The sequence below is a fragment of the Torulaspora delbrueckii genome, chromosome 2 (genome assembly GCF_000243375.1).
Source record: "Torulaspora delbrueckii CBS 1146 chromosome 2, complete genome".
In the NCBI taxonomy this organism is placed as follows: Eukaryota; Fungi; Ascomycota; class Saccharomycetes; order Saccharomycetales; family Saccharomycetaceae; genus Torulaspora; species Torulaspora delbrueckii.
Genome location: NC_016502.1, coordinates 1200493 through 1225892, shown reverse-complemented (window position 1 = coordinate 1225892; position 25400 = coordinate 1200493). Strand labels below are relative to the sequence as shown.

Below are 25400 nucleotides of genomic sequence, written 5' to 3'. Positions count from 1 at the left end.
TTACTAAAGGTCGCGGCTGATCAAAGTTGTAGATATCTAAAGCTTCCTAAATATCATCACTAATATCACCAAACTATGAAGTCTGACGATTCATTCGAAGCCACCTATGCGGTGAAGATGCACTGCAATGGATGCACCAATGATATCAAGAGTTGTTTGCAAGAGATCCATGGTATTGAAGGAATGCAATTCGACCTTGGCCAACAGATAATGAGCGTCAATGGGAATGTTGCACCTTCAAGTATCATTTCTGCTCTACGGCGTTGCGGTAGAGATGCCATTATTAGAGGTACGGGGAAACCCAATTCATCTGCGGTATCAATCCTCGAGAGTCATGAAGGAAAAGATCCACTCACAGTACGTGGACTTGTGCGTATGGTTCAAGTAGCCGAGAAGAGAACTCTTTTTGACGTTACAATCAATGGCGTTGAGAAACCTGGGAATTACTATGCAAGTGTTCGTGAACAAGGTGACGTCTCTAAAGGTGCAACTTCAACGGGCTCCGCGTGGCACCAATTCGAAGACCCTATCGAATGCAATCAAAAGGGAGAACGTGGATTATTCAGCGGACAGGGTCTACTCAAAGCACCAGTCAATGTTTGGGAAATGATCGGCCGTGGATTCGTAATCACCGGCGAACCTTCCCATGAGCCCAAGAGCACTGATATGTGTGGTGTGATAGCTCGTAGTGCCGGTACTTGGGAGAATGCCAAGCAAGTATGCGCCTGTAGTGGTAAGACCGTGTGGCAGGAACGCGAAGACGCATTGCACAAAAATATTGAAAGATCTATGTAAGAGTATGTACATCTAACTTATCCACCACAGCCGCGGCAGATTCAATGACTGGTTTACCGTGATCCAGCTCGTAGGAGATTTCACGATTAACGTCCGAGTATGCAAATTTGAACATTATAAACAAAGTTAAAAGTACCACCGCATAGACGAGAATTTTCTTCATCGGTGTGGTCAACATACTTGGACGGCGACCACCATTGTAGCGGGGTAGCAGGTCCTTCTTACGTCTGATCCCACCTTGCATTGATCAGCCTTTCTTGGTCCTTGATGTAGTAGGTGAAATTTGTTCAAAAACGATCCGATGGGCTGAACAAGAGCGTTTGGTACTGAGAGCTCGTTTGTTGATAAAAATTCATGCATAATCTTTGAAAGCGCATGCGTCAAGACAATACGCTCCGTATAGACACCAAGGAGACCAATTTACAACCAACCATACTTCTCTTTCGCCCCAGTCATCACCATTCTTCCTGCTTGTCTACCATACATAGCTTACTGTATCTACTATATCCACGGCCACTCAAAATATCACATTCATTGTATAACCTACTTATGCATTGACCTTCTAGCAACAAGATAATAGACAAGGCCGAGAAAAAAACCAAATCTATCGGATACTCCACCAGTTGGAACTATTCATTGATAATCGATCAACATTGAAGTCCGCAGCAAGTACGCCGCGACAAATTAACTCCTACTAAGGCCAGACCTGTCGTCAAGCATATGCGAACGCAAGAACCGAGCTCAATTATCCGAGGCTATTCAGTCGTTTCTGTGCCTTGCAAACACAGCAAGAAGTCCGGCTAAGTGTAGCCTGTCACATATCATATCATATCATATCTTACATGACGGATGACATAACATACATAGCATAAAGCAAGACTATTACTGTAGCCAATCCAATAGTAATTGCAATTGCAATTACTATTGAATCATCCGATTGCACGTAAATCCACTCAACAACACTGACTACCCATAAACTATTAGTGCCTCTTATTCGCCTACCAAGGCTCTTTTGCTAGCGCCTCGGGATACTGCGTAATTTACCGAACCTTTCGGGCGCAATTTGTTGAGCACCGGCTATGCAGCTGCAGATTCTTGCGAGGTCTCGCTTGGTCCAGCTCACTCGGTGGTCCTCATTCTCCTCTTACGCGCACTCTCTCTCATTGCCTGTCGATAGCTGTCTGTGTGTGTCTCTCTCGAGAGTTGGTGAGAGTTCTTCGGTTTCCCCCACGTTACGTGTGTCGTCCCGTTGAGGTTTCGCTTTTTCTTTTACCTCGTCCTTTTATAAGCAGAGAGCTAGCTTGGCGATAGACAGCGTTTGAATACTCTTCAGTCCGTCCAATCGCTCGATGTCAGCGTATACTGACGATACACTATTGGCAGTTGAGCACTCACTTGCTCTAGATATAGGTACCGTTGGTACCACTACTTCCAACTCCACTACACACACGACTACGGCAGCCACCAATACACCAGCTACTAACGTACACAGTTTGGCTTCACCTGAACAATTTTCCTTTGAAAAGTATCCTAGCCAACAGCAGGCTGCGCCTGCTGTTGACCAGTCTGGTCAGCAGCAGGGCCATTCGCACACACTTTCCACTCCGACCGCAATGAGTGATTTTATCGCTATGCTCGATGCTAGTTATCGTTATGAGAAACCACTCGAGGATAATTCACAGTTTGACGATTTGTTCCCTCTGGAAGATGCAGCAGAGCTGCAATTGAATAGCATTGGGCCTATGCATTCGGAAGTGGTAGAACAACCAATTCCGCCGATTTCCGATAATCGTGGGTCTATCTCTCATGCTGTGGATTTTTGGAACTTGCCTGATAGGCGTAATACTATAGCTGCAGATTCGGAACTTACACAAGTGTTGAACGATTATAATATGAATTTCCACTCGGCTGCACCACAGGGGGGTGTGAAGAAACAGCAGCGTGGTTCTATGTCTATGCATGATGGGAATAACGATCTTTTTTCCAAATTGTACAAGAATTCGGGCAATTTGAAAGTTGTACCTTGGGAAAATGCAACTTTCTCAGATGAAGATGAGGAGTTTTCCCTTCCTACGTTGGAGCCTATACTCTCACCAAAATCACCGAAATCTGTGTCTGCTTCCGCTCGTAAGCAATTCATCAAACCTTCAATGATGCTTTCGGAAAACGCGTCTACTGCGGCAAAAATGGCCACCACAGGTGCAGATAAGTTCGATCTTGTTTCGAGTCTAGATACCCGTTGTTACGATATTTCAGCAGCTCCACCGCCGGTCAGGATAAGAAGATCGCCACCGCCAAGTTACCAAACGATTAAACCTCCGCCCTCTGCAGCGGCCTCGATGGCTGCACCATCGGTGGCTCGAAGACGGCGGTCCACTCCTAATATTATGACCATCCGTAATGGATCAAGTGGGTCCTTAATTCACAACAAGAGCAAGAGCAGGTCAATTACCCCGATGAGTGGACCCGATGAAGAGGTCAAACCTTTCAAATGTAAAGAATGTGCTAAAGCGTTTCGCCGTAGTGAGCATTTGAAACGTCACATACGATCCGTTCACTCTACTGAACGTCCTTTTGCATGCATGTTTTGCGAAAAGAAGTTCAGTAGAAGTGATAACTTATCACAACATTTGAAGACCCATAAGAAACATGGAGACTTTTAAACTACGATACGACTCATGATAAAGATGATAAATTTGATAAACAAATGTACTAGATGTATATCCAATCTATAGAACACCCAAAGTGTAACATTTATTGCTGGTTCAAACCATCGTATTCTTTGAAAAACGCATCGCTTTATGAGATAAGACCAAAACAATGAAGAAAGAACAAGTAAAATGAACGAGTCGGCGTTTCCGACCCTAATTCCTACTACGACTTCCAATCCTGTCGTTCAAGTACGACTGTCTTCGGAATCGCAGTTCAAGAACACTTATTATAGCTTGGTAGAAGCTCACACGCAATCAATCAATAATGCCATCAAACCACTCGTTAAGCCAATCACCACGAGCAGTCGCCGTACCATCAATGAATATCAGTTGGGTTCATCGATAGGTCATGGGCAATTCGGTAAAGTTTACAAGGCTTATTCTAATGTTACGGGCGCTATGGTGGCTATCAAAATGATTTCGAAGAAACCACTCAATAATCAGTATTCTATGAACCAGACAATGCGTCAGATTCAGGCCTGGAGATCAAGAGGTTTAGTCACAGTTATCTCAGGTGACAAAGCAGTCATGTTGATGAATGTACAAAAATGCAGGTGGGAGATATACATCATGAGTAAACTATGCAATCAGTACGTGATCTCTTGCAAAGAAAGTTTAGATTCATCACAGAGTAAATCGATGTGGGTCGTCAGCGAATGGTGTAATCTGGGTGAATTACAATGGCAGCGTCAAAGCAAAGAAGACATACCGTCACAGTGGCAGAAATTAAAACCGCAATATGATGTAGCATCTTTCACAGAGAAGGCTTTGATAGATTTGACTCATGGGCTGAGGTATCTTAAATCTCAGGGATGTATTCATCGTGATATTAAACCATCTAATATCCTAGTTGATGGCGTGCAAGGCGTGCTCAAGATTTCAGATTTCGGTTGCAGTATACTGACTCCAGAATCACTACCTTTCAAAGAAGATTCCATGGAGCAATGCTATCAAGCAGAGTTGAACAAGATTGTTGGTACCCCAGCATTCATAGCGCCTGAACTTTGTCATTTCGAAGAATCAAATTCAAACAATACGATCGACGGTTTCCAATTGGATATTTGGTCCCTCGGCGTTACACTATTTTGTCTTTGGCATAACGATCTACCATTTTATGGAGAAAATGAATTCGATACCTATCAAAGAGCCATGAATATCTCGTTGGAGCCAAAAATCAATGGTCAGCCGATAAATGATCTCATCATCTTGAAGTTGTTAGAGAAAGACCCTTCAAAGAGGATGGATATCACAACGTTAGCCGATACAGTACTGCCGAGAGGCTCTACGGTAAAAGATAAACCTATACAAACATTCTTCAATAAACTGTGGAAATTCAAATCGAAGAAGAAACCACCGGAGTCAGATACCCTGGTACTCAATGTTCGACAGGATTTGACAGATTCTTCTTCATCGTTTTCGGAAGACGATGAACCAGTGCAAGTAACAGAGTTCATGGATACAAAACCTCGCAACAATACAAGTAAACCGGCGGAAATTGAGTCTAATGATCGCCTATCAATACTTTCAATCTCTCCGATTAAGCTGGCTACACCGATTAAGGCACTAATACGCATAAGAAGTTCACCAGCCACAGATAAGAGTGACAAATCGAATCCATCTTTGAATTCGAGTTCTCCATCAAAGCTCAAGAAGAAAAACAATTCGAAGCGATTGGCGCATTCTCACGATATAGTAAACTTCAAACAGTTCATTCAACCAAGAAACACAAGCAATGATAAAGCACCGTCAACTCCAGAAGATATAGAAGAGTATTTGAGGTTTGCTGACACCAAATGAAGTGCTCATAAACAGGCGTTGAAAATGACCCTCCTAGACCTGAGTTTGCAAGGCATCAAAAGTCCCCCCAATCTAACTTCACCAGTTCTTTACCACCAATCAACCGGGTCAATCGCTATCATCACTGTGTTTAACTACAAATTCTGGTCTTTTGTATCTTGAATACCCTAACATAATAAATAATCAATCTGCATCTACAAAAAATTAAGGCGATCCTGGATCGATCAAATAGCAAGATATGAAATTTCGAGCAGACCATGAAATGCACCAGAACGAATCCTCGCTATTGCACAAGATGACGTTGGGACACTCGTTCAAAGAGGATCGAAATATCTTCAAGAATATACACTCTTTATTGAAGAAACCAAAGAAGAAATACCCAGTGGATAAGGCGAAAGATCATGATCCCAGTTCTGAAAAAGATTGTCTCGAGGAAGACCTGATAATACATTCAACTGCAGATTTGGAGAGCTCACCATTGGCACCTCGAGGGCGTTGTTCCTACGATGTAGTGCGAGATCGAATAGGAAACGTCTCCCCTACTAGGCCCCAGACGAGTTTAGCTTTCTTTAACGAACCATCTGCATCCACCACATTTCAATCGGCAAGCGGCAAATTGCAGGATACTTTACAAATAGCATCCTCTAGCACCGATGTGACGCGCTGGAACTCAAACGAGATCTCAGTGGGCTCCTCTCACGATCCGGAAGACGATGACGATGTCTTCCTACATACATTACTTCCTCCACAGATTAGTAGACCACGGCCGCAACGATGGAATAGTCACAGTAGCATAGGGAGTAACGGGGCAAGCCGATCCACTCGGTCCACTAATTTAATCAGTGGGAAGCGTGATGGGAAGTCACTGCGAGGAAGTAGGACAAGCCTGCACAGGATGAATTCCTTCGACAATCCCCATAGAGATTTCTTCACTTCACCTGTCCATCAAGCAGTAAGTCCCAAAAAGGCATATCAATCCAAGATCGATCAAAGTGCCATTCCTTTCCAGCATTATGAGGGCGCCAATGGAGATCAATTTCCCAGAATAAGTGCAGAAACCTTGAAGGACATAATTCAGGACGAACTATACAAGTCGCACTACGAGTCCTATCAAGTTGTCGATTGCAGATTTGCATACGAGTATAAAGGTGGCCACATTAGCAATGCATTGCATATCTCATCCAGAGAGGAATTGGAATCTGAGTTTATACATAGCGAAAGAAAATCGCCAACTTTACTCATATTCCACTGCGAATTTAGCTCCTATCGGGGCCCCATGCTTGCATCTCATTTGAGAAACTGCGATCGCATGCTTAATTATGATAACTATCCGGATCTATTTTACCCAGATATCTTGATCCTTGATGGCGGTTACAAGGGATTCTTTGACAAATTCCCGAGTTTATGTTACCCCAGAAGATACGTGGGTATGGATTCAAGTGAGAACTTAGTGAGTCGCGACCAAGAATTGGAAAGGTTCAGGCAGGACTCCAAGAAAGTGGTTTCAAGAAACAGTTCATTGTACAAGTTAACTTCTGTTCCTAGCTCAACTCGATCAAGTATAAGGAAAGGATGCCCTGAACGAAGTAGCAGTGCTCGGAAACTGAACTATACAACATCGCCAGGCTTCAAATATGAGGCCCCACCAAAACTCTCACTTTCACGGTACAGTAACGACAGCTTATTGGGTAACAGTGATGACAGTTCATCGGGGAGCCGACTTTCGATCAATTCCAGCCCAAACCTAAGCACAAACAAGATGCTGATGATGGATGGCCTCGACGGTGAGTCCTGTTACAGCTTTGATGAAGGTGATAGTACTTTCACGACCCCAGTTGCCACTAGCAGTACACCCACCAATAGGCAAGAAAGTGGCAGAAACACTATGGAACCTTCGTCATTGAATCTCGTCAAGAAATCACTATTTCCCAACATTCTGAGGGAAGAGCAAGGCGATTTAGGTGACCGCTGAACTGGCAATTTTTCTCTTCATATTCATTATTGCATTATTATATACACAGGAAGTTGGTCGCTAAGTAAATTACTCAAAAAGCTGCTAGCCTCACTTTGGCTTAGCAGTTAATATCTCGTGTCTACCAGTGGTAAACTTCAAATCAGTGCCCCAGCGTGACGGAGGCCATATTACTTTGACAGCTTTGCCGACAACCAATCCATTTGAAATCGGTCCGAAGTTATTACTATCAATCGAGTGGAAGGCATTGTCACCCTCTACCCATACGTGATTCCTAGGTATATGCACCACTTCTCGAGGGTAAGGGTATCGCGTGAGTATCGAGTCGTATTGTATTCCCTTGATACGCTTACAGTAAGTCTTTGAAGGGTCCATTGGAGATTTGAACAGTATCACATCATCTCTATGCAAAGATTGAGCCTTCCTGGCATGGTATTTCCACAACAAAACCCAATCAGTGGAGCTTGCGCTATCATCGGGATTTAATGTCGGTCTCATCGATGATCCATCGACCCTGGCGATATAGCAGACATTCTCATTGAAGGTCATTACGACAGGAATCCACGTCAAGGTGACCAGGGAAAGTTTCAATGCATAGCTGGGACTCACCCTTTTGAACTGGAAGCGCATAATACGCTAGCAAGGCTATCCTTTCTAGCACATCTATTCATCTTCTCGAGCCATTTTTCAAATAAACTATCGAAATTTCCGGTCTTACTAACTTGATGAAATGCCAAGAAGAAAATATATATGATAACAGGGCCAACGCCAGCTACTAGTTCCTATCGAGGTGAAGAGACAATATGATTTGAAGAACTTTAAGTAAGATAGTCATCAATCCCTTCGTATTCAGGCAACTTGTAAGAGCACTCTTCTAAAAAGATGTATCACTCATTTTTGAGCTAGAACTCAGCGTAATCTAACGCAGTCCGTCACTTCATCGATTGAATGTACTCGGAGCTCGTTGGTGTTATAAGAAGCTTTTAATGTCGTTTGCAGTCATTCGCTTGTAAAATTGATTGTCCTTCGGTCCTTCTTGTTCGTGTGACTCTTCCTACATGAATTGTGGCTTCAAGTGATCGCTATTGAACAACCTCGAGAACAGAAAGATCATCAGTCTTCTGTATATATAGTCTCCGAGGAAGAAGAAGTGCTAGTCTGATTTACAGTCCCTGATTGGGATTTTAGTCGACTGAGCAAGATAGAAATGGCTAGCTTAAAGACCGTTGCAGGGCGAATATGGACCCATCCGGTCACCGAGTATCTAAAAGGCCAGTGGTTCTTTTACTGTCTGGCAGTATTTATTGTCATTGCTCGATTTGCTCCAAATTTTGCGGCTGATGGAGGTTTGATTAAAGGCGAGTATAGTATTGGATATGGTGCTGTTGCGTGGATTTTTTTGCAGAGTGGTCTTAGTATGAAGACTAGACGGCTGATGGCTAATATGGGTAATTGGAGAGCTCACTCTACCATCATTCTCATCAGTTTCTTAATTACTTCATCAATCGTCTATGGGTTCTGCTGCGCCGTTAAGGCCGCAAATGATGATAATATCGATGACTGGGTCCTGATAGGTCTTATCTTGACTGCAACCTGTCCCACCACAGTGGCTTCGAATGTCGTTATGACTACCAATGCCGGTGGGAATGATTTGCTTTGCGTTTGTGAAGTCTTTATTGGCAATCTTTTGGGAGCTTTCATCACACCAGCATTGGTTCAAATGTTCACGAAAAGTGGGCCATTCCAGTTTGGTAATCCAGCTACTGGTGAAGGAATTGGTGCCTTGTATGGACGTGTCATGAAGCAAGTCGGTCTCTCGGTTTTTGTACCGTTATTCGTTGGACAGGTCATACAAAATGTGCTACCAAAGCCCACAGCTATCTATCTAGGTTTTCTGAAGCGTTTCCATTTAAAAATTGGTTCATATATGCTTCTGCTCATCATGTTCAGTACCTTTTCAACAGCTTTCAAGCAGGAAGCGTTCACTAGTGTCACACATCTGTGCATTATCTTTCTGTGTTTCTTCAACTTGGGCCTTTATTTGTTATTCACGGGGATCTGTTACTTACTCGCAAGGCCTTTCTTCATCAAGAAGCTATTTCCTGCGGAACCTGTTAAGGGCGAATCCTCCACCTTTTACTATTACTCCTACAAGATTTTCAGTCCATTTTATTATAATAAGAGAGATACGATCTGCATAATGTTCTGCGGAGCAGCAAAGACTGCAGCATTGGGTGTCTCATTGATCACTTCGCAATTTGGTAATCAAAAAACTCATCTCGGTAAGCTACTAGTACCTCTAGTTCTTTATCAAAGTGAGCAAGTCATTGTAGCTAGTTGGTTCGTTCCCATTTTCAAAAAATGGTGTCAAGATGAACAAGAGGAGGATCAGGTTGAGAGTGCTAAAGCTGACATTGAAAAGCAAACAAGCTTGAACTATCGCGAGGAAGAAAGTGGTTCCGAGAATTCGACTGACGGAGTTGCCTGCAACGAGTTCTCAGCTAAGTGATCGCGTGAGCACCTGAAGCGTCTGCATTTAAGTCTTAATACAATTTTAATTATGTAATGATATGAAACTATAATTAATATAGCATCGGTTTTCGTCTCAAAACATGATGTCCCATAAAGCAGCTGGGCCTTTGGCGTCATACTTCTCTTTGGTAATGTAAAAAGTATCTTTCGAATGGGTAAAAATCTGTTTCGATACAATCTGCGCCCCTAAGAATGGGATCCTCGAGTAGCCGTGCTTCTTCCATTCAGGGAAATAGTCTGGATATTTGGCCATCTTGATCACACTGGGCGCTTGCACATACTCAATATTAGGTATGAATCCACTACCCATGAATTTGTTTTTCCTCTTTGCTGGCAAAGCTCCCATGGCTTCTTGTTCTCTTCTCTGCCTTTCTTCTTCTGGTTCAACTATCAAAAAATCGTCATTAAGTTGTACTACTAGAGCTTCCTTAAAACCTTGAATGGATGATGTTTCACCAACTATGATTATATTCTCCCAGGCACCCCTCAGTTTGAGCAAATCATCAATTCGGCTCAATGCCTTGCCCACTCTATTTGAAATTTTTTTGATTAGTTGATCGCACCCTTGAAACCTACTCTTCCCGACGGTGATTGCGTTGCCATGTCTATCCGAAAATGTATTAGATTCTAGTTGAGAATTCGAGACGTTCTTCTCATTCTTTTGGCGTTCTCTTTCCTCCAAGATCTCACGAGTATCACGACCACTTGTAACGATAGCCGCGACATCTAGAGCACCATCATCAGTCTCCGATGTCTCCTGGAAATCGAAAGCTGACATCTTCTTGGCGTCTTCAGTCAAAACTTCAAAGATGGGCGATCTTTTCAAATCTTCTATTTGTTCAGCTGACAAGTCAGGCAGTTGTTTACTCAGCTGGTCATTTATCAGCTGCCCACCATATGCAATCTTCGAACTGAGAGCCTCTAGCGGTGTATAATCAATTATAGGTATGATATCAGTGTGAGTTGTTCCAATATCAATGATACAACAATTTTGCAAGGAACTCATAGCATAGGATGAAGCGAGAGATGCAGGAAGGAGTAGGGCATTGTTTATCTGTAGAGCTTCAAATACAAACTGAGTAATTACCTCTAGTTGTATCTGTGACCATGAGTGGTGTGCAACCATAAGCAATGGAATACTTGAAAGCTCGGCCTCAAATGCACCAGGTTTTCTCGACGAGGAATCATATAAGATGGAGACATAGACGAGTCTCAAAAACCCCAAAAATGCATCCAAATCGATGATAGAACTGTTCTTGATGGGCCGTACCTCTTCTCTCGATTCACCTGGCTCACTATGATAGACGACGTTTCCCTCTGCATCTTTACTCTTGTAGACCAGAGTAGGGATCTCCAACTCAGGGACCGTAAACGTTTCCTCCTGTATTCCGAACTGGATCAGCGTGGACTCCGATCTTGGGTAAATAATCTAATAGAGGTAAAATTGTTAGTATTTCAAAGCAAAGGTATACTTCACAAATTTGGTAACCGTGATTGTGCAAAGAAACTAAAAAACTTGACATACCAATATGCTGTCCAATCTAAAAGGCGCCATGATAAGCTTCTAGGGCGATGAAATGACTCAATTCAATCGACGGTCCTCCAAGATAGCGTCCTTCTTCAAGGTTTATCACCTTTGATGATAATTACTGAAAATTGGTCAACTAAGGCACCTACGTACAAATTGACACATATATAAATCTAAGGACTCTTCATCTAATTAGTTGCTTTGGCTAACCTAAATACAAGACTTTCATTTAATCGAATTCTAACAATCGATTGGTGTATTCTACAGAGGCCAATTGGTGTATCATCCTGCCTTGCTCTCTAATTCGTTCTTTTTAAGAGCTTGTTAAATGATCGGTAACGCGAAAATCATCAATTGACCAGTTCATCAAAAACATCAAGGAAATATAGCGAGGACGTTTGATTGCGGTAAAATGGAGCTCAAACAGTTGGACCACAACGCCAGCATCCACAGCGACTCTGGTGCTAGGACATTGAGCAACGTGAACAGGTTATCTGTAGAACAACAGCGGATTAATGAAAGAGCCCTATCACTCCTTCAACGTAATAGAGAACGTAGAGAGTTGCTAAGGAGGCAACAAGATAGACGAAGGTTTGAACGAATACCTGAACGGCAATATATTCAACCTGCGGAGCACCGGTACGCCTTAGATGAAGTAACAAGAAAGCGCGATGAGCTGGGGAGGCAACAGAGGAAGAGGAAAGTACGGGTCAATAAGAAGGTCAGTTCGCATAGTAAGCATACACCGAGTGAATTGGCTCTATATGAAATAAGGAAATACCAGCGATCGACCGAGCTGCTAATATCGAAGATCCCTTTCGCGAGGTTAGTCAAAGAGGTGACCGATCAATTCACTACAGAGGAACAGCAATTGAGGTGGCAATCGATGGCTATTCTAGCCCTTCAGGAGGCTAGTGAAGCGTACCTTGTTGGGCTACTAGAGCATACTAATCTGCTCGCGTTGCATGCCAAAAGAATTACGATAATGAGGAAAGATATGCAACTGGCGAGAAGGATACGAGGCCAATTTTTGTAGAATTAGTAGTAGTATTACATAGGTTTGGGTTTTTTATCAACTCAAAAGTTGAATAAAATTATATGGTATTAGTCCGTTTCTGTGTGTGCTTTCAATCATATCATTACCGTAAACTTCACCTCTGAACCATTCTTCGTTTACCATTAAAGTGATTAGCAAATAATCGCCTTTCTGGAAATGCGCCAACTCAGCAGCATCGTTATCTAATAAAGGATATACTGCTTTGGCATATCTGATTACGGGCTCACCTTCGCTGGTCATTATTGGTAAAGTGACTGTGATCCCATTGTCCCTAACGCGGCCCACTCGAGCATCTGACGAGGCAAATACATTGCTGCCTATACTCTTGATTCTTTCCATTTCATATAACGCGTCCTCGATTGGGTTAGCAGATTCCTGTAAGACCATTGATTTACGACGAACATCTTCTCGAGGCAAAGCATTCGTGTTTACAATTGTAGTGTTTGTACTAGAATTCCTCATTTGAACAATACCGTCTTGGACATTTCTATCGCTGCGATCACTTTCTGCCGGAGAAGTGGGTTCATCTACACGCCTTTCCTCCTGTAGATGGCTCATAGATTTTCTTTTCCTGTTTGACGAATTCCATGATTTAGCAAACCTCTGCGAGTCATCGATGCTACTTGCCATAGAACTTACGGATGTGGTCATTGAATCCATACTATGCCGATTCTTGACGTGAGTTGTGAAATCCGTCGGATTGGAAGATGAAGCTGATGAAGATGATGATGTGGGTCTATGAGAGTCTTGGACATATGACCTGTGTGGTGAATAAGCTGATAGCTGTTCAGCATGCCTAGCAGGCTGTATTTCTTTAGCCGCCGAAACGTGAGGCGATGGCAGTATCTTGTCAACTCTCGAATCTGCCAAACTTTGTCTTTGCAACTGAGATGACAACTTGTGGATACTCTCAGTGTATGTGTCTCTCTTGCTCCTGTGACTTTGATGCAAGCTCATATCATCTGTCCCTTTTCGCTTCTCCTTCAACCTTCCCGTACCATAGGCACTAGAAAACTCTGAGATATCGTCAGCTGGAGTGAATGTTGCCAATCGATTAATCAGGGAATCCATCTTGGCCTGCTCAAGCAAATACGTCTCCATAGCCGCCTGCGAATATTGTTGCATCTTCGCTTGCAAATACGAGATTCTTGCCGTTTCCATCTCTTGCAATTGAGCACTTATATCAGCCCATTCCCTAAACCAATGTTTCTGTGAAGCCTTGTATTCTTGTCTTAACACATCTAGTTGTATGCTGATCTCTCGACTATTACTTTCCCACTTAGCCAGCTCTCTACGATTATGCTCAGTCCTCTTACTGCCAATCACATTGTTTTGGTTCAATTGAAGCTCTCTTGCACGAAGTTGTGCTTCTTCGAGCCTCTTGGCCAAATCTTCACATCCTTTGCGTTTATTATATTTGTCAACTCTCAGTTTCTCGGTCTTTCCGCTCAGCGTAGTGTAGCGAGCTTGCAATTTACTAGCAAACATCTTAATCTCGGTGAATACCTGCCTGTATAATAACTCACTTTGTTTTGAATGAGCCTGGGCCCTACTCTTCTCATTTTTTACCATTAACCCAAAGCAATCGTTCAAACGCCCATATTCTGGACTATTTTCCATATCAACGGCCATCTTATTACTCATAGCACCTAAACGTCTAGCATAATCTTTCTCTAATTCACTCCGGTGCTTGAAAAAAGTTACCATTGTCCCACACGACTTGATTCCAGCAGATATATGTTCAAGAAGCACATTAACCCCATCATCATTGGGGTCCCAAAAACATAGCTCATAACTGTACGCCATAACGACTTATTACTTTACCTCACATACAATATGCTCTACTCAATCATTAGAATATAATGGGAGATCATCGTTAAATTCATGGTCAAAGTGTTGAAGATGGCTCTAGAGTCTTTGTTTACTTATTGCCCTATCAGGAATTGGGCCATGCCCAGCAATCAATTATCCTAAAATGGCCACAACCGCCCAAAACTAAAACAAACCTGTCCCAGAAGAGCCACCTACCCGGCCCAAACGGGCTTCTACACAGTGGATTACGCAGACCCGATATGTGTGCGTTTCCAGAAAGGGCCACCACAGAGAACATGCGGTAGCCACCTGGAAAAACGTCAAAACTTCACCTTCACCGCAAGGGGGGCGCTCGCTTGAACCAATAAGGGCCAATCGGCTAGCGACCAGCAAGCACCGTTCTCGAGCAAACCTCGACTCGTCAGCCGTCTGGAATAGTAGCCATCCCTACCAAACCGGTCCCTGTTCTCTCACAATCACAGTTGCTCAGTGTCACTTGCTCTGCGCAAGCAAGACCTTTATATAAAGTAAGAGGCCTATTGCAAACTGGCCCCTAGAAGATAATAATACCAGAAATTGTAATGTCTTTGGTCTCTGCTGTTAAGGATCAGGATCGCGACGAATTGTTGAATGGCAGTCATCCTGCTGGTACCGTTAAGAAGACCACTATTAGGTCATCTAGCTCGGTGTATCAAACTTCAGGGGAGCCCTTGAGTAAAGAAGCCTTGTACAGAGCCAAGCTGAAGTATGGTGTTTACCAATCTCCTGCTACCAAAACTTCTACGGGGGTAAGTGAACCTAAGGTGGCTTCCGATATTGCTGCCAATTTGGCTAACGATAATAAGACTACTATTAATGCCTATAAAAGATTGTTTGTGGACCCTGGTGCTGCAAAGGCTGCGACAAAAGTTGGTGTGAAGGGTATTCAACATGTGCCAGCTAACGAAGTAGCTTCCACTCATGCTGGTTCTCAGTCTGCTGCTACTAGAGCGTACTCTATTGCTTCCAATACTTCTGCAAAAAAAGTTACCAAGACTTCTGGGGAAGGAAACCGTCATAGGTCTCACTCCGTTTCCTCTGCTTCTCATGCGCTGACTTCATCATTTTCAGAGAAAAAGGTGAATCCACCTCCAAAACCGCTAAATTTGGCGAAAGTGCTATCCGGTGCTGAAAGACAGGCAGAGCAGAGAATTCACGATAGAACTACCCCAGAACGTAAGAATTTCAGTTATGGCTTAAAGACCAATGCTGCTGGTAAAGCTGCTGGGAACAGTTTCCAGTTGACCAAAGAGACCTTGGGTAAGATGGCCTCCAAGATTGATAGTACTGCAATTGAAAAGGAGGCAGATCCACACAATTATGCCGAATGGGCTGCGTACGCTGTGAGAGATATTGATCCCAAGACTCTGATGAACCTCGATTTCCAAGAAGCTGAGAAGAAAAGACAAACATATTTGAGCCAATTGACTTCACAGCAGGTCTTGTTGAAAGCTCGGGAGAACGCTGACAGAGAGCTGAAGGCCATCGATGCGTTGGATCACCATAATTTCCTGTTTGGCAACGAGGCCTACAACAAGGCTGCAGTGGAGCGTGCCAGGAAGAATGCCGAGAAGATGGTTCCTTATCAGAATAAGATCAATTTGGGAGGTGGTCTATGGTTGTCTCCTGAAGATGTCGATGATATTGCTAAGGGGTTGATCAACCCTGTTCTGGGCGAGGTTACTCAGAGAGCCGGTGACCAACGTGCCACTGATCTTGACATCAAGGAGAGAAACGAGACTTACAGGAGGGAGTATGCCTCATGGTTAGATATGCAGCACTCTAAATTACAAAACAATCAACTCATCGTTGCTGAAACGGACTCAAGACATGCTAGGGAGAAGGAAGCCACCAAGGCAGAAGCTACAAAAACTTATAACGAACTTGTTGCTAGAAAAGATAAGGAGATAGCTGAAAAGAATGAGAAATTGGCCAAGACCAAAGAGTCAAAGGAGGCTTTAGAAAAGCAAATGGAGGACAGATTGAAGAGTGAAGATGAGAGGGTTAAATTGATGATCGCTAACTTCACTAAATCCAATGAAAAGGATCTCAAGGCATCTAAAAAGGAACAGGAAGAATTATTAAAGCCTTACCACGATGGGTTGAAAGAAGCCGAAGATGAGCATGCTCGTTTACTAAAGGAGAAAACTTCTATCGAGGAAGAGATCGAAAAACTGCGTACCTCTATCGAAACCCACAAGGAACAGTTGACCAAATACGAAGAGGATATCAAAGCTCATGAAGAGAAAGAGACGAGTGAAAGACAAAGATTGACAGAGTTGGGCACAGAGAAAGATGAATTACGTACTGACTTAGATGAGAACGTTATTGTCACAGCCAATAAGGCCAAGGAGCAAGCTGCCATTTCATCCGAGGAAGCTCGTCTAAGACAGCTAGAAGTTGACGCTTTTATCAACGAACGCAAGAGCAAGTTGAATGAAACAGAGATTGAATTACAAAGAGAAAAACTCAGTATGCTCGATGCCATGAGGAAAGTGGCAGAAGCTCGTGGAGATCAAAAAATTGACGAGGAGAGGGTCAAGTCTCTGATAGGTATGACTTCTGAGGAGTACATGACTAAACAAAAGGAACTTCATGGTAAGGACGCGCCAACTCCTGTTGGAGCAGATCTCGACGAAGAAGATGAACCTGATGAGGATTTAGTTGATAGTAATGTTAGTGCCAAACCAGTGAATCGCCACCTCGACCTCACTGACGCCGATGGTGCTGCTCCATCGGCTTCTGTCAAATCAGTCACTGGTGCAAGTGGACGAATCACTGAAGAGACAAAGCCTACAGAAACCAAGCCTGCAAAGACCAAGCCTTTGGAGACAAAAGCTGCTCCTTCACAGAAACACGTTACTGTATCAGACACTGCTAAATCAGCAAAAGGTGATGATGAAGCTTCATGGGCAGAAAAATTCTTCCTCGGAGGCCCAAGTGCCAAGACAAGGAGGGAATCTCTCTCGAAAGCTAAGAAGGCTGAAAAGCCTAACAAACCCGCTACAACAAAAGAAGGTCATGACCTGGAACACACGTTCAGTGGATTCTCACAAGGCAGCATCGAAGAACACGCCCACAAGAAGAAGACAGCGGCATCACTAGCGGACGAGTCCGAAGATGACGACGAAGAAGTGCCTGAATTAAGTGGGACCGAAGGGAACGACGAGTCCAACGGCGAGAACAAAAGAAGCAGCTATTTCCAAGAAGTCTTTTAATCATTAGCACTTCGTTCCTGGGATTGTACCAGGCCTAGAAGTAATTATAACTATTCGTATACTATATGTATTGTTCTTTTGTAACTTTTATTTTCTTTCATCAACGTGTGGCTAGATAGCACATGCCACACGTGGCGAAAACAATGAAGCCCCAAACGATAGTAGAAATCATTTATTGAAAATGCCGGCCCACTTATATATATACATCTATCTATGCTAATGCCAATCTATCAGTTGTACTTCATCAAACCACGACTGCCCTCATGGAGACAGGTTCTGCATCATGGATGACCACTTCTTCTCCCTCATCAGGTATGGAAACATGATGGAAATTGGTACTGGCTAGAAACTCGTCGTACTTATAGTAACCAGAGAAGGACTGTACGTGTTGGAAATAACGAGATTTCTTATACCTACCACCGAAATAAAAGTCGATTGATAGCATGATGAAGTAGAGACCGAGCCAGAACGCTAATAACCATTCGAAACAGGCACTCTTGGAGTCATCATCAATAGCTGCAAAACAAATGGCCCAAACTATAGCGAATATGAGCCAAACGATTTTGGATACACCACTAATGGTGAATTTGTTCCAAACATGTCCTCTCCATTGGTACCATTTCAATTGATCTATTGTGACGGGCTGACTACCTGTACCTTGAAATGCTAGCGGATGTAACAACGCATAGTGCCTTCCCATGACCATATACTCTGCGATATTACAGCACACCGAAAAGAATAGGAAAATGATAAAGATAACCACCATAGTGATATGAACCGTATGGTATTTGGCCGTCGTGAAAATAGAACAGAACAGTAGCGCAAGTTCACCTATTAGACCATTTACAAATGATGCAAAGATCAAATTCCTCTCATCACGAGTGTACCATGGAGGCATCAGAAACCTCGCTGAAGCAAGCATTTCACTATATTGAGACTTCATGGTGTTCACAGATAACTCACTGGTAGAACCGTCATCTGCACTGGTCTTATAATTGGCCCGGAGACGGAATGGCCAGTAACCGGATCTTTGATAAAACTCACAGGCGACAGTAACGACATAGAAGAGACCCTGCCAACCGGCACATGCGATAAACAATGGATTTAGATTAGTGGCACCGATATCAGAGATATACACAACGTTCTGTTTGTCTTCAGGATCCATGAAAGCATACAGAGGATGTCCCTGCCCTGCCCAGCAGATGAGCATAGCCATAAGCATACCATACCAGGGCACTAGCGCCACGATAGGTACGAGAAAAAAATAGTTACCAGGCTTGGGAATGGGCATGGTCTGTATGGTGATCTTAGCTCCTCGAGTCTAAGAGTTTGAATTGCTACAACTTGCGATAATTTATATATAATAGATTATTTTTCAAACGCAATCGGTCTTTTTTAGTAAGCGCTTCCAATTTTTGAAGCGAAGAATGAGTTACTTACTGGGCCCCGAGTAATTGAACTCAAGTAAAAGATGCAAGATAGAAGAATGCTGGGTTTTGGCGCTTGGTAGGATCACTGCCTCCTAAGTGGCGTAGCCGCCATTTCACAGGTGTCCGTTAGCCTTGTAAGTATCCGCCTTTGACGAATCTGGAAGGCTTGGCGTAGTTTTAATTCGGATATCCGTCTTAGCTAAAAAAGCGCGCGTAGGACGTAGGAAGCAGAGGGTGTGACATAGAGAATGGCTTCAATTCGATATTCAATGGACCTCTAATCTAACATTTGAAGTGGAGAAGTTATGTGGAGGAATCGGTTTGACTTGCGGCTGTCGAATTTTCGGGATGACAAATGATGCAATAGTGGTGAATTGTTGCACCTAGACAGTTATCTTATGCCTTACGATTCCATACAGGGTTTTTAGCCTCACAACTGAAATCAGTTGCTATGAAGGAGTCATGAGTACGAGTTTAAGCTATGGCTTACTGCATGTAACTTTGACTCAAAAGATGAAATCTCCGTGAGCTGGTAAAGGGTCATACTAGTCACTTTGCTCAGTGATTGGGAATCGGCTCAGTCTTTCTCATAGGACTAGTAAGAAATTTTTCTCAGAAACCTACTTGCATCTTTCAACATGCGTGCAGTAGTGCCAGTCCCAAAACAACTGCCTATGGGAACGAGGCTCTAGTAAATATTTATTGGTTGTCGAGGTTCACACAGCAGCATGCTGATCCTGGGTTTAGACTATGAATCAGGTCAAAATGCTATGGTAAGAATGCGGTAGTACGTGGTTAGTATTGGAGAAGGAAACTACAAAATATCAAGGTTACCGGGTTGTTTTAGTGCTAAGTTCTGTAAATCTTGCTCAGTAGCATACTGTCTCTAATCTAAATTTTGCTCTACGATTTGGTCTTCACTAGTAGCTGTAGGTAGGAGAGATCTATCTTTCAGAAAGCTCATGCACTATGAACCGGGTTGTAATGGAAATGGTGCTATCAATTCATTAGCATACTAAACTTATGATTCGGAGGTTTGAACGCGCAGTATACAACTGTATCCGTTGTTCTACGCTAACAATGGCCCATCACTGAATGGCAAAAAGTGAGACATCAAACTCTAAAAAGATCAAGATTCACTGAAACAGTAATTTGAACAAATCTAACGCTCAGTGGATTAGAATTTGAAGGCGAGTGATCTTGTATTTCTTATATGCCGTTGAAAGATTAGCCCGCGAATGCAAGGCACATCGAAAGTAATCAAAAGGCTACGATTGAAGAAGAATGAACTCACAACTAATACACCACCAGATGTTGGAAGAAACTGTAGAGAAATTGGATCAAGAGATCACGTTGAGTTTACAGACGATAGACTCTAATTTGAATTATTGTTTTAGTAAGATCACGAAGGATATTATACCGCATGTGACGCGTTACGGAACTGTTTGTGAAGAAGTTATGGATCATGCCAGTTGGCTCGGTACTATGTTTCAACAGACTGGTAATGTCGATTTGAGTTTACAGGGAGGCGAAAGGGCAACCGATGGTCGTTCTAGTGTCACTCCAGAAACTTTGTTTCCAGGTCAACCTTCTGTTACCACTACGACTACTGCAAATGATGAGGACGATGAGTTCCATACGGCAAATCTGACAAACACGGGCCACATACTACGATTGCCTTCAGATTCGAGTGATGAAGAGCCAGTAAAAAATGGGCCTGAAGCAGACGGAAGTACGCTACAGAGACAGCGTCGTAAGAGGAAAGTTTCACTTCTTTTGCAGCAGGAATACGGTTCGAGTTCCAGTGTTATTGGTGTCCCGCAGAGCAAAGATTCTTCAACAAGTGAGTATCGTGGGTTGATAGATAGTTCGCCGATGAAGCACATTCCAAACGACGATGAGAGTACAAAAGAGCCCAAACCTGGGACTGTTATCCACTTTTCAACGGGATCATAAGGATAGGCTAGACTCACACGGAATTCAGGCTTGAAGGTCTGGGATTTTGTAAACAGCCTGAGCGCATGTTAGCTCCAAGCCAGCCAACATCTTTAAGAACAATTCGGCGTGTGACTTCCGTTGTCACGACGTTAGAGACTGGGCGGCACCAAACACAAGATATGCACAGTTTGACGCGAGCCAACTCAAGTCCCATGGTTGGATCCTTTGAGTTGGAAAGTCGGGTACTTTGATTGTATTGGGTCGGGAAATGATGTGTTATAGCCAGTGGTTTCCGAGAAACCCACAAAGAGAAGGTCTCAGAACCTTTTGATAATTATCTCTACGAAGCCGCAAGAATTATACGTGCTGCTACAATTCACCGTATTAAAGAGACTTGCAAGAACACACTCCGGTCAATAGGTATAGATGGTAAAATTATGTTAATGCTGTAGCCTGAGAAAAAGGATCGATGAGATCATAGTTCCGATTGGGCTGATTCCAGGCTATTCCCAGTATTGCCATGATAACCAAAATTTCATTGCTGGAGTGGTATTTGTTAAAAAAATTTCTGACAGAAAAATCGACAACACCTTCCAGCTTCATGTGGTGGAATTAGCATTGGCAATCCATGATACTGGAGCTAACAAGAACATCTACTCAGGGCGAAGGGATATCCTGTCAATTACTCGATGCGATATTTCTTCCTCAGACTTGAATCCCACCATGGAGAACAAATTTCAAACCAAGAAAATGCACACTTCTGATAAAGCAAATCCACGATAATACCGGATGAACAAAACACTGGTATCGTAGTCGTAAGTATATACTAGTAGCTCGAAATCGCCCTCGTTACCCTACCTTCACTCCTTCTATATAAGAAAAGAATCCTTCCTCCTCACAATACAAGTTAACCACGCAACTAGTTAGCAAGGTATGGGCAACGTAATGTCGGCGAGCTTTGCACCAGAATGCACAGAGCTGAAGAAACAGTATGATAACTGTTTCAACGAATGGTACAGTGAAAAATTTCTCAAGGGCAAATCGATCGAAAACGAATGCTCCAAGCAATGGAACGCTTACACGACCTGCGTCGATGCCAACCTCATCAAGCAAGGAATTAAACCTGCCTTAGACGAAGCCCGTCAGGAGGCCCCCTTCGAGCGCGGAGGAGCTCAAAGTCCACAGGACTCCTAGACCCACTTGTAAATAGACTACTAAGTACTCCCATAGAGGTCGGCGGCTATACCCGTATTACTCAATTCATACCGACGTTCCCACCCGTATAAACAAGAATCACAGACGACGAAAGGCCTGTTTCTAAGTTGAAAATTTTCAAATCACACTCAAAAGGTGTCATTGGCACTGAACTTCGCAATACAAGAGGCTTCACAAACAGTCTGGATAGTTTAAAAACACTCTCTAGGTTGTCTATTTCGCTATCTGTGAATTTGCATAGGTTTGGTCATCTTTCCCGCTAGTTAGACGAGTGGACGAAAAGTTTTTGTTTTTTTTTCACTTGACGCCCCTTTCTAACAGAGTTTTACGCATATTCCTGGACAGTGGCATTCACAACAACACACACAAGCACTGGCTCAGACACTGGCTTAAACACTAGCACAAGCACAAGCACATTTCCACACAAGCATATACATATAATACGAGATGTCGTCACAGTTCAGGAAGTCGAATAGTCATAATAAAAAACTGGATCCCCAGGTGAAGTTTAAGTTGGAGACTCTTACAGAACTTTTCCCCGATTGGACCAATGATGATTTAATCGACTTGGTTAATGAATATGATGACTTAGAGACTATAATTGATAAGATTACATCTGGTGCAGTAACCAGGTGGGACGAAGTGAAAAAACCATCGAAGAAGGAGAGGCTCGAAAAGAAACAGGAGCAACAACAACAACAACAACAACAACAACAACAACAACAACAACAGTCGCCACTAGAGCAGGATACGGCTGCTTCGCATCACCATCATCATCATACAAAGGCTGGTTCCGGTGCTACCAGGAGTAATGCTAGGAGTAGAAGACAGCAACATGGTAGACATAATGACGCAAATGAAAGTGGTAAACCTAATGCAGCAGTGGCGGCTGCCACTGCTGCGGTAAACCGTGGGAAATCTGGTAGTAACGGGTCCGGTACTTGGGCTAACGTAGCATCTTGGGATGACAACAAGAAACCAGAGGAAACAAAACAGGAAGAACCTAAAGAGGAACCGGTGGAATCAACGAAGCCTACTGCCACTGCTACTGCTACTACTACTGCTACTACTGCTACTACTGCTACTGGTGTGGAGACTCAGAAACCAAAGAAAATGTCATGGGCAGCCATAGCTACTCCAAAGCCTAAAGTGGTGAAGAAATCTTCGCCCGTAGAGGATGTTAGTTCTTTGAAGAGGGAAGTGGAAGCACTGGAAGAGGAAGCTAGTGAAGAATCAGTACCAGTAAACGTTCAAGATGAGCCTGAACAGGAGGCAGAAAAAGATGGAGAAGAACAAGAAGAGCCTGTACAGGAGCAAGAAGAAGAACCAGTGGAAGAAGTACAAGAAGAAGAAAATGAGACCATTCCTGAAGAGACTGGCACTGAATCTATACCAACTAGTGCTCCAGAAGCCCCAGTGCAGGAAGAACAACCAGTGGAGAAACAAGAAGTTCAAAATCAGGGTGGCCTTGATACTAAGGAACAAGAAGACGCTTACTACCAACAACAACAACAATACTTAGCTCAACAACAGCAATACGCTCAGAAGCAGACTCCTCAACAAGCCGCACAAAACCTATCTCAACAACCACAACAACAAACTCAACAACCACAACAACAGAGTGGTGCTAATGCTGCTCAACGTCAATACTACATGTACCAAAATCAATTCCCAGGTTACTCTTACCCAGGTATGTTTGATTCTCAAAGTTACTACGGTCAACAACAACAGCAGCAACAGCAACAGCAACAGCAACAGCAACCATATGGTCAACAACCAACTCAAAGTTCGAGTCAAGCTGGTGTCACTGGCGCTGGTGCTTCCCAATATACCGTGCCTCAAGGTTATGGTCAAGTGGGTAACCCTGAGATTACGAGCGTAGGTACTGGTGCCGCTTCACCAGCTACATCACACGCTCAACCACAACAAGGTCAACCACAATACGGCGGCTCTTTCATGCCATACTATGCACATTTCTACCAACAATCTTTCCCATACGCTCAACCTCAATACGGAATGGCTGGTCAATACCCTTACCAAGTTCCAAAGGCCGGTTACAATTATTACCAGCCACAACAGCAGGGTCAAGAAAGACAACAGTCGCAACAAAGCCCAGGTCAATCTCCATCTCAGCAGACTGAAGATATTCAACAACAGGCACAAGCATCACAACAAAATGGTCAAGCATCCCAAAATTCTCAAAGTGGGCAACAGCCAATGAACCCTCAACAAGTACAATTCCAACAGTACTATCAGTTCCAACAACAGCAGCAGGCTGCCGCCGCTGCTGCTGCTGCTGCTGCTGCCCAACAGGGTCTACCTTACGGTTACAATGGTTACGACTACACATCTCAAGCTTCAAGAGGATTCTATTAAGCTAACTGAGATGCAAATGTATATATCTTGAGCATACGATAGTTCGGTTTCCCGTGAAATCATTGCATATGTCTGTGTAAGTCAAATATTTTAAGATCTAATTTGGGTTGTGTTACCAAAGTAAGAAAGAGTCAGCGCCACTCGCTCAGTCATGACACAAATTGTGCCGGTAGCAGTCGTGACAGGGGCATCAAGAGGCATCGGTAATGCCATTGTTAAAAAGCTTGCTAGTCATGGAATCAGTTGCCTAGCGATCGCATCATCACCGGAGAGTATAAGAAGTATCGCGCTAGAGACCTTGCACAAACAGCAGAGACACAGAGCTTTGGCTATAGATTTGAGTAATTGGCCCGAGTGGACTCAAAAAGAAACTCATTATGGTATTGAACTTCAACCGAATACATCGGGAAACTTTTCCCTGTTTGAAATGCTACAAAGTTGGTCTACACCGGATAAACGATACTGCTTGGATTTACTAGTGAACTGTGCTGGGGTCACTCAAACCACTCTGAGTGTCAGCACTCCTCCTGCCACTATCTCAAGGATTATGAATGTCAATTTTATGAGTTGCGTAAGTCTTTGCAACATGGCCATTAGGCAGATGATTCGAGATCGCAAATATACCACGTCAACACCCCAAATCATCAACATAGGTTCTGTTCTCGGTTCCAGCTCCTTAAGAATCCCTGGAACATCAATTTACGCAAGTTCGAAAGCCGCATTGAACCAGTATTCGCAAGTGTTGGGTCAGGAAACCGATCGGCTAGGAATCAACGTACAAACGATAAATCCGGGACTCGTTCGAACTACAAACATGGTCCAAGATCTCGACAAGCGCTCCCAACAGCAACTGGAACAGCTGAAAGGCGTCGAGAACCAAACAGTGGACCAGATAGCTGATATAGTCTGGGCAAGCTATACTAACAGTATGTGAACACGTGACATCTTCTCGTCTCATCGCTCTTTACGAACGTTGGCTG

The 25400-nt window shown here is 43.4% G+C and overlaps 16 protein-coding genes across 16 annotated transcripts; 11 read left to right on the top strand and 5 right to left on the bottom strand.

Moving 5' to 3' along the window:
* Positions 1 to 75: 75 nt before the first annotated feature.
* On the top strand, positions 76 to 795 carry CCS1 (copper chaperone CCS1; the record flags this gene model as incomplete). Its single annotated transcript, XM_003679985.1, has 1 exon — positions 76 to 795. One exon carries the CDS (start codon positions 76 to 78, stop codon positions 793 to 795), a length of 720 nt encoding a protein of 239 aa, XP_003680033.1.
* On the bottom strand, positions 788 to 1039 carry TDEL0B06920 (uncharacterized protein; the record flags this gene model as incomplete). Its single annotated transcript, XM_003679984.1, has 1 exon — positions 788 to 1039. One exon carries the CDS (start codon positions 1037 to 1039, stop codon positions 788 to 790), a length of 252 nt encoding a protein of 83 aa, XP_003680032.1.
* A 1105-nt stretch (positions 1040 to 2144) lies between these two features.
* TDEL0B06910 (C2H2-type zinc finger protein) lies at positions 2145 to 3458 on the top strand (the record flags this gene model as incomplete). Its single annotated transcript, XM_003679983.1, has 1 exon — positions 2145 to 3458. One exon carries the CDS (start codon positions 2145 to 2147, stop codon positions 3456 to 3458), a length of 1314 nt encoding a protein of 437 aa, XP_003680031.1.
* Positions 3459 to 3635: 177 nt separating this feature from the next.
* On the top strand, positions 3636 to 5303 carry ELM1 (serine/threonine protein kinase ELM1; the record flags this gene model as incomplete). The annotated part of the gene is made up of 1 exon (XM_003679982.1): positions 3636 to 5303. One exon carries the CDS (start codon positions 3636 to 3638, stop codon positions 5301 to 5303), a length of 1668 nt encoding a protein of 555 aa, XP_003680030.1.
* Positions 5304 to 5541: 238 nt separating this feature from the next.
* MIH1 (putative tyrosine protein phosphatase MIH1) lies at positions 5542 to 7275 on the top strand (the record flags this gene model as incomplete). Its single annotated transcript, XM_003679981.1, has 1 exon — positions 5542 to 7275. The coding sequence occupies one exon, from the start codon at positions 5542 to 5544 to the stop codon at positions 7273 to 7275; it is 1734 nt and encodes a 577-aa protein (XP_003680029.1).
* A 90-nt stretch (positions 7276 to 7365) lies between these two features.
* IMP2 (endopeptidase catalytic subunit) lies at positions 7366 to 7905 on the bottom strand (the record flags this gene model as incomplete). Its single annotated transcript, XM_003679980.1, has 1 exon — positions 7366 to 7905. The coding sequence occupies one exon, from the start codon at positions 7903 to 7905 to the stop codon at positions 7366 to 7368; it is 540 nt and encodes a 179-aa protein (XP_003680028.1).
* Positions 7906 to 8482: 577 nt separating this feature from the next.
* On the top strand, positions 8483 to 9784 carry RCH1 (Rch1p; the record flags this gene model as incomplete). The annotated part of the gene is made up of 1 exon (XM_003679979.1): positions 8483 to 9784. The coding sequence occupies one exon, from the start codon at positions 8483 to 8485 to the stop codon at positions 9782 to 9784; it is 1302 nt and encodes a 433-aa protein (XP_003680027.1).
* Positions 9785 to 9880: 96 nt separating this feature from the next.
* Positions 9881 to 11362, bottom strand: ARP9 (Arp9p; the record flags this gene model as incomplete). Its single annotated transcript, XM_003679978.1, has 2 exons — positions 9881 to 11236; positions 11333 to 11362. 2 exons carry the CDS (start codon positions 11360 to 11362, stop codon positions 9881 to 9883), a joined length of 1386 nt encoding a protein of 461 aa, XP_003680026.1.
* Positions 11363 to 11747: 385 nt separating this feature from the next.
* On the top strand, positions 11748 to 12371 carry CSE4 (centromeric DNA-binding histone H3-like protein CSE4; the record flags this gene model as incomplete). Its single annotated transcript, XM_003679977.1, has 1 exon — positions 11748 to 12371. One exon carries the CDS (start codon positions 11748 to 11750, stop codon positions 12369 to 12371), a length of 624 nt encoding a protein of 207 aa, XP_003680025.1.
* A 36-nt stretch (positions 12372 to 12407) lies between these two features.
* HOF1 (formin-binding protein HOF1) lies at positions 12408 to 14198 on the bottom strand (the record flags this gene model as incomplete). The annotated part of the gene is made up of 1 exon (XM_003679976.1): positions 12408 to 14198. The coding sequence occupies one exon, from the start codon at positions 14196 to 14198 to the stop codon at positions 12408 to 12410; it is 1791 nt and encodes a 596-aa protein (XP_003680024.1).
* Positions 14199 to 14785: 587 nt separating this feature from the next.
* LPX2 (Lpx2p) lies at positions 14786 to 17461 on the top strand (the record flags this gene model as incomplete). The annotated part of the gene is made up of 1 exon (XM_003679975.1): positions 14786 to 17461. One exon carries the CDS (start codon positions 14786 to 14788, stop codon positions 17459 to 17461), a length of 2676 nt encoding a protein of 891 aa, XP_003680023.1.
* A 244-nt stretch (positions 17462 to 17705) lies between these two features.
* SFK1 (Sfk1p) lies at positions 17706 to 18752 on the bottom strand (the record flags this gene model as incomplete). Its single annotated transcript, XM_003679974.1, has 1 exon — positions 17706 to 18752. One exon carries the CDS (start codon positions 18750 to 18752, stop codon positions 17706 to 17708), a length of 1047 nt encoding a protein of 348 aa, XP_003680022.1.
* A 1423-nt stretch (positions 18753 to 20175) lies between these two features.
* ASK1 (Ask1p) lies at positions 20176 to 20847 on the top strand (the record flags this gene model as incomplete). The annotated part of the gene is made up of 1 exon (XM_003679973.1): positions 20176 to 20847. One exon carries the CDS (start codon positions 20176 to 20178, stop codon positions 20845 to 20847), a length of 672 nt encoding a protein of 223 aa, XP_003680021.1.
* Positions 20848 to 21762: 915 nt separating this feature from the next.
* MDM35 (Mdm35p) lies at positions 21763 to 22023 on the top strand (the record flags this gene model as incomplete). The annotated part of the gene is made up of 1 exon (XM_003679972.1): positions 21763 to 22023. The coding sequence occupies one exon, from the start codon at positions 21763 to 21765 to the stop codon at positions 22021 to 22023; it is 261 nt and encodes an 86-aa protein (XP_003680020.1).
* A 468-nt stretch (positions 22024 to 22491) lies between these two features.
* DEF1 (DNA damage-responsive RNA polymerase-degradation factor DEF1) lies at positions 22492 to 24420 on the top strand (the record flags this gene model as incomplete). Its single annotated transcript, XM_003679971.1, has 1 exon — positions 22492 to 24420. One exon carries the CDS (start codon positions 22492 to 22494, stop codon positions 24418 to 24420), a length of 1929 nt encoding a protein of 642 aa, XP_003680019.1.
* A 151-nt stretch (positions 24421 to 24571) lies between these two features.
* OAR1 (3-oxoacyl-[acyl-carrier-protein] reductase (NADPH)) lies at positions 24572 to 25354 on the top strand (the record flags this gene model as incomplete). The annotated part of the gene is made up of 1 exon (XM_003679970.1): positions 24572 to 25354. One exon carries the CDS (start codon positions 24572 to 24574, stop codon positions 25352 to 25354), a length of 783 nt encoding a protein of 260 aa, XP_003680018.1.
* Positions 25355 to 25400: the final 46 nt, after the last annotated feature.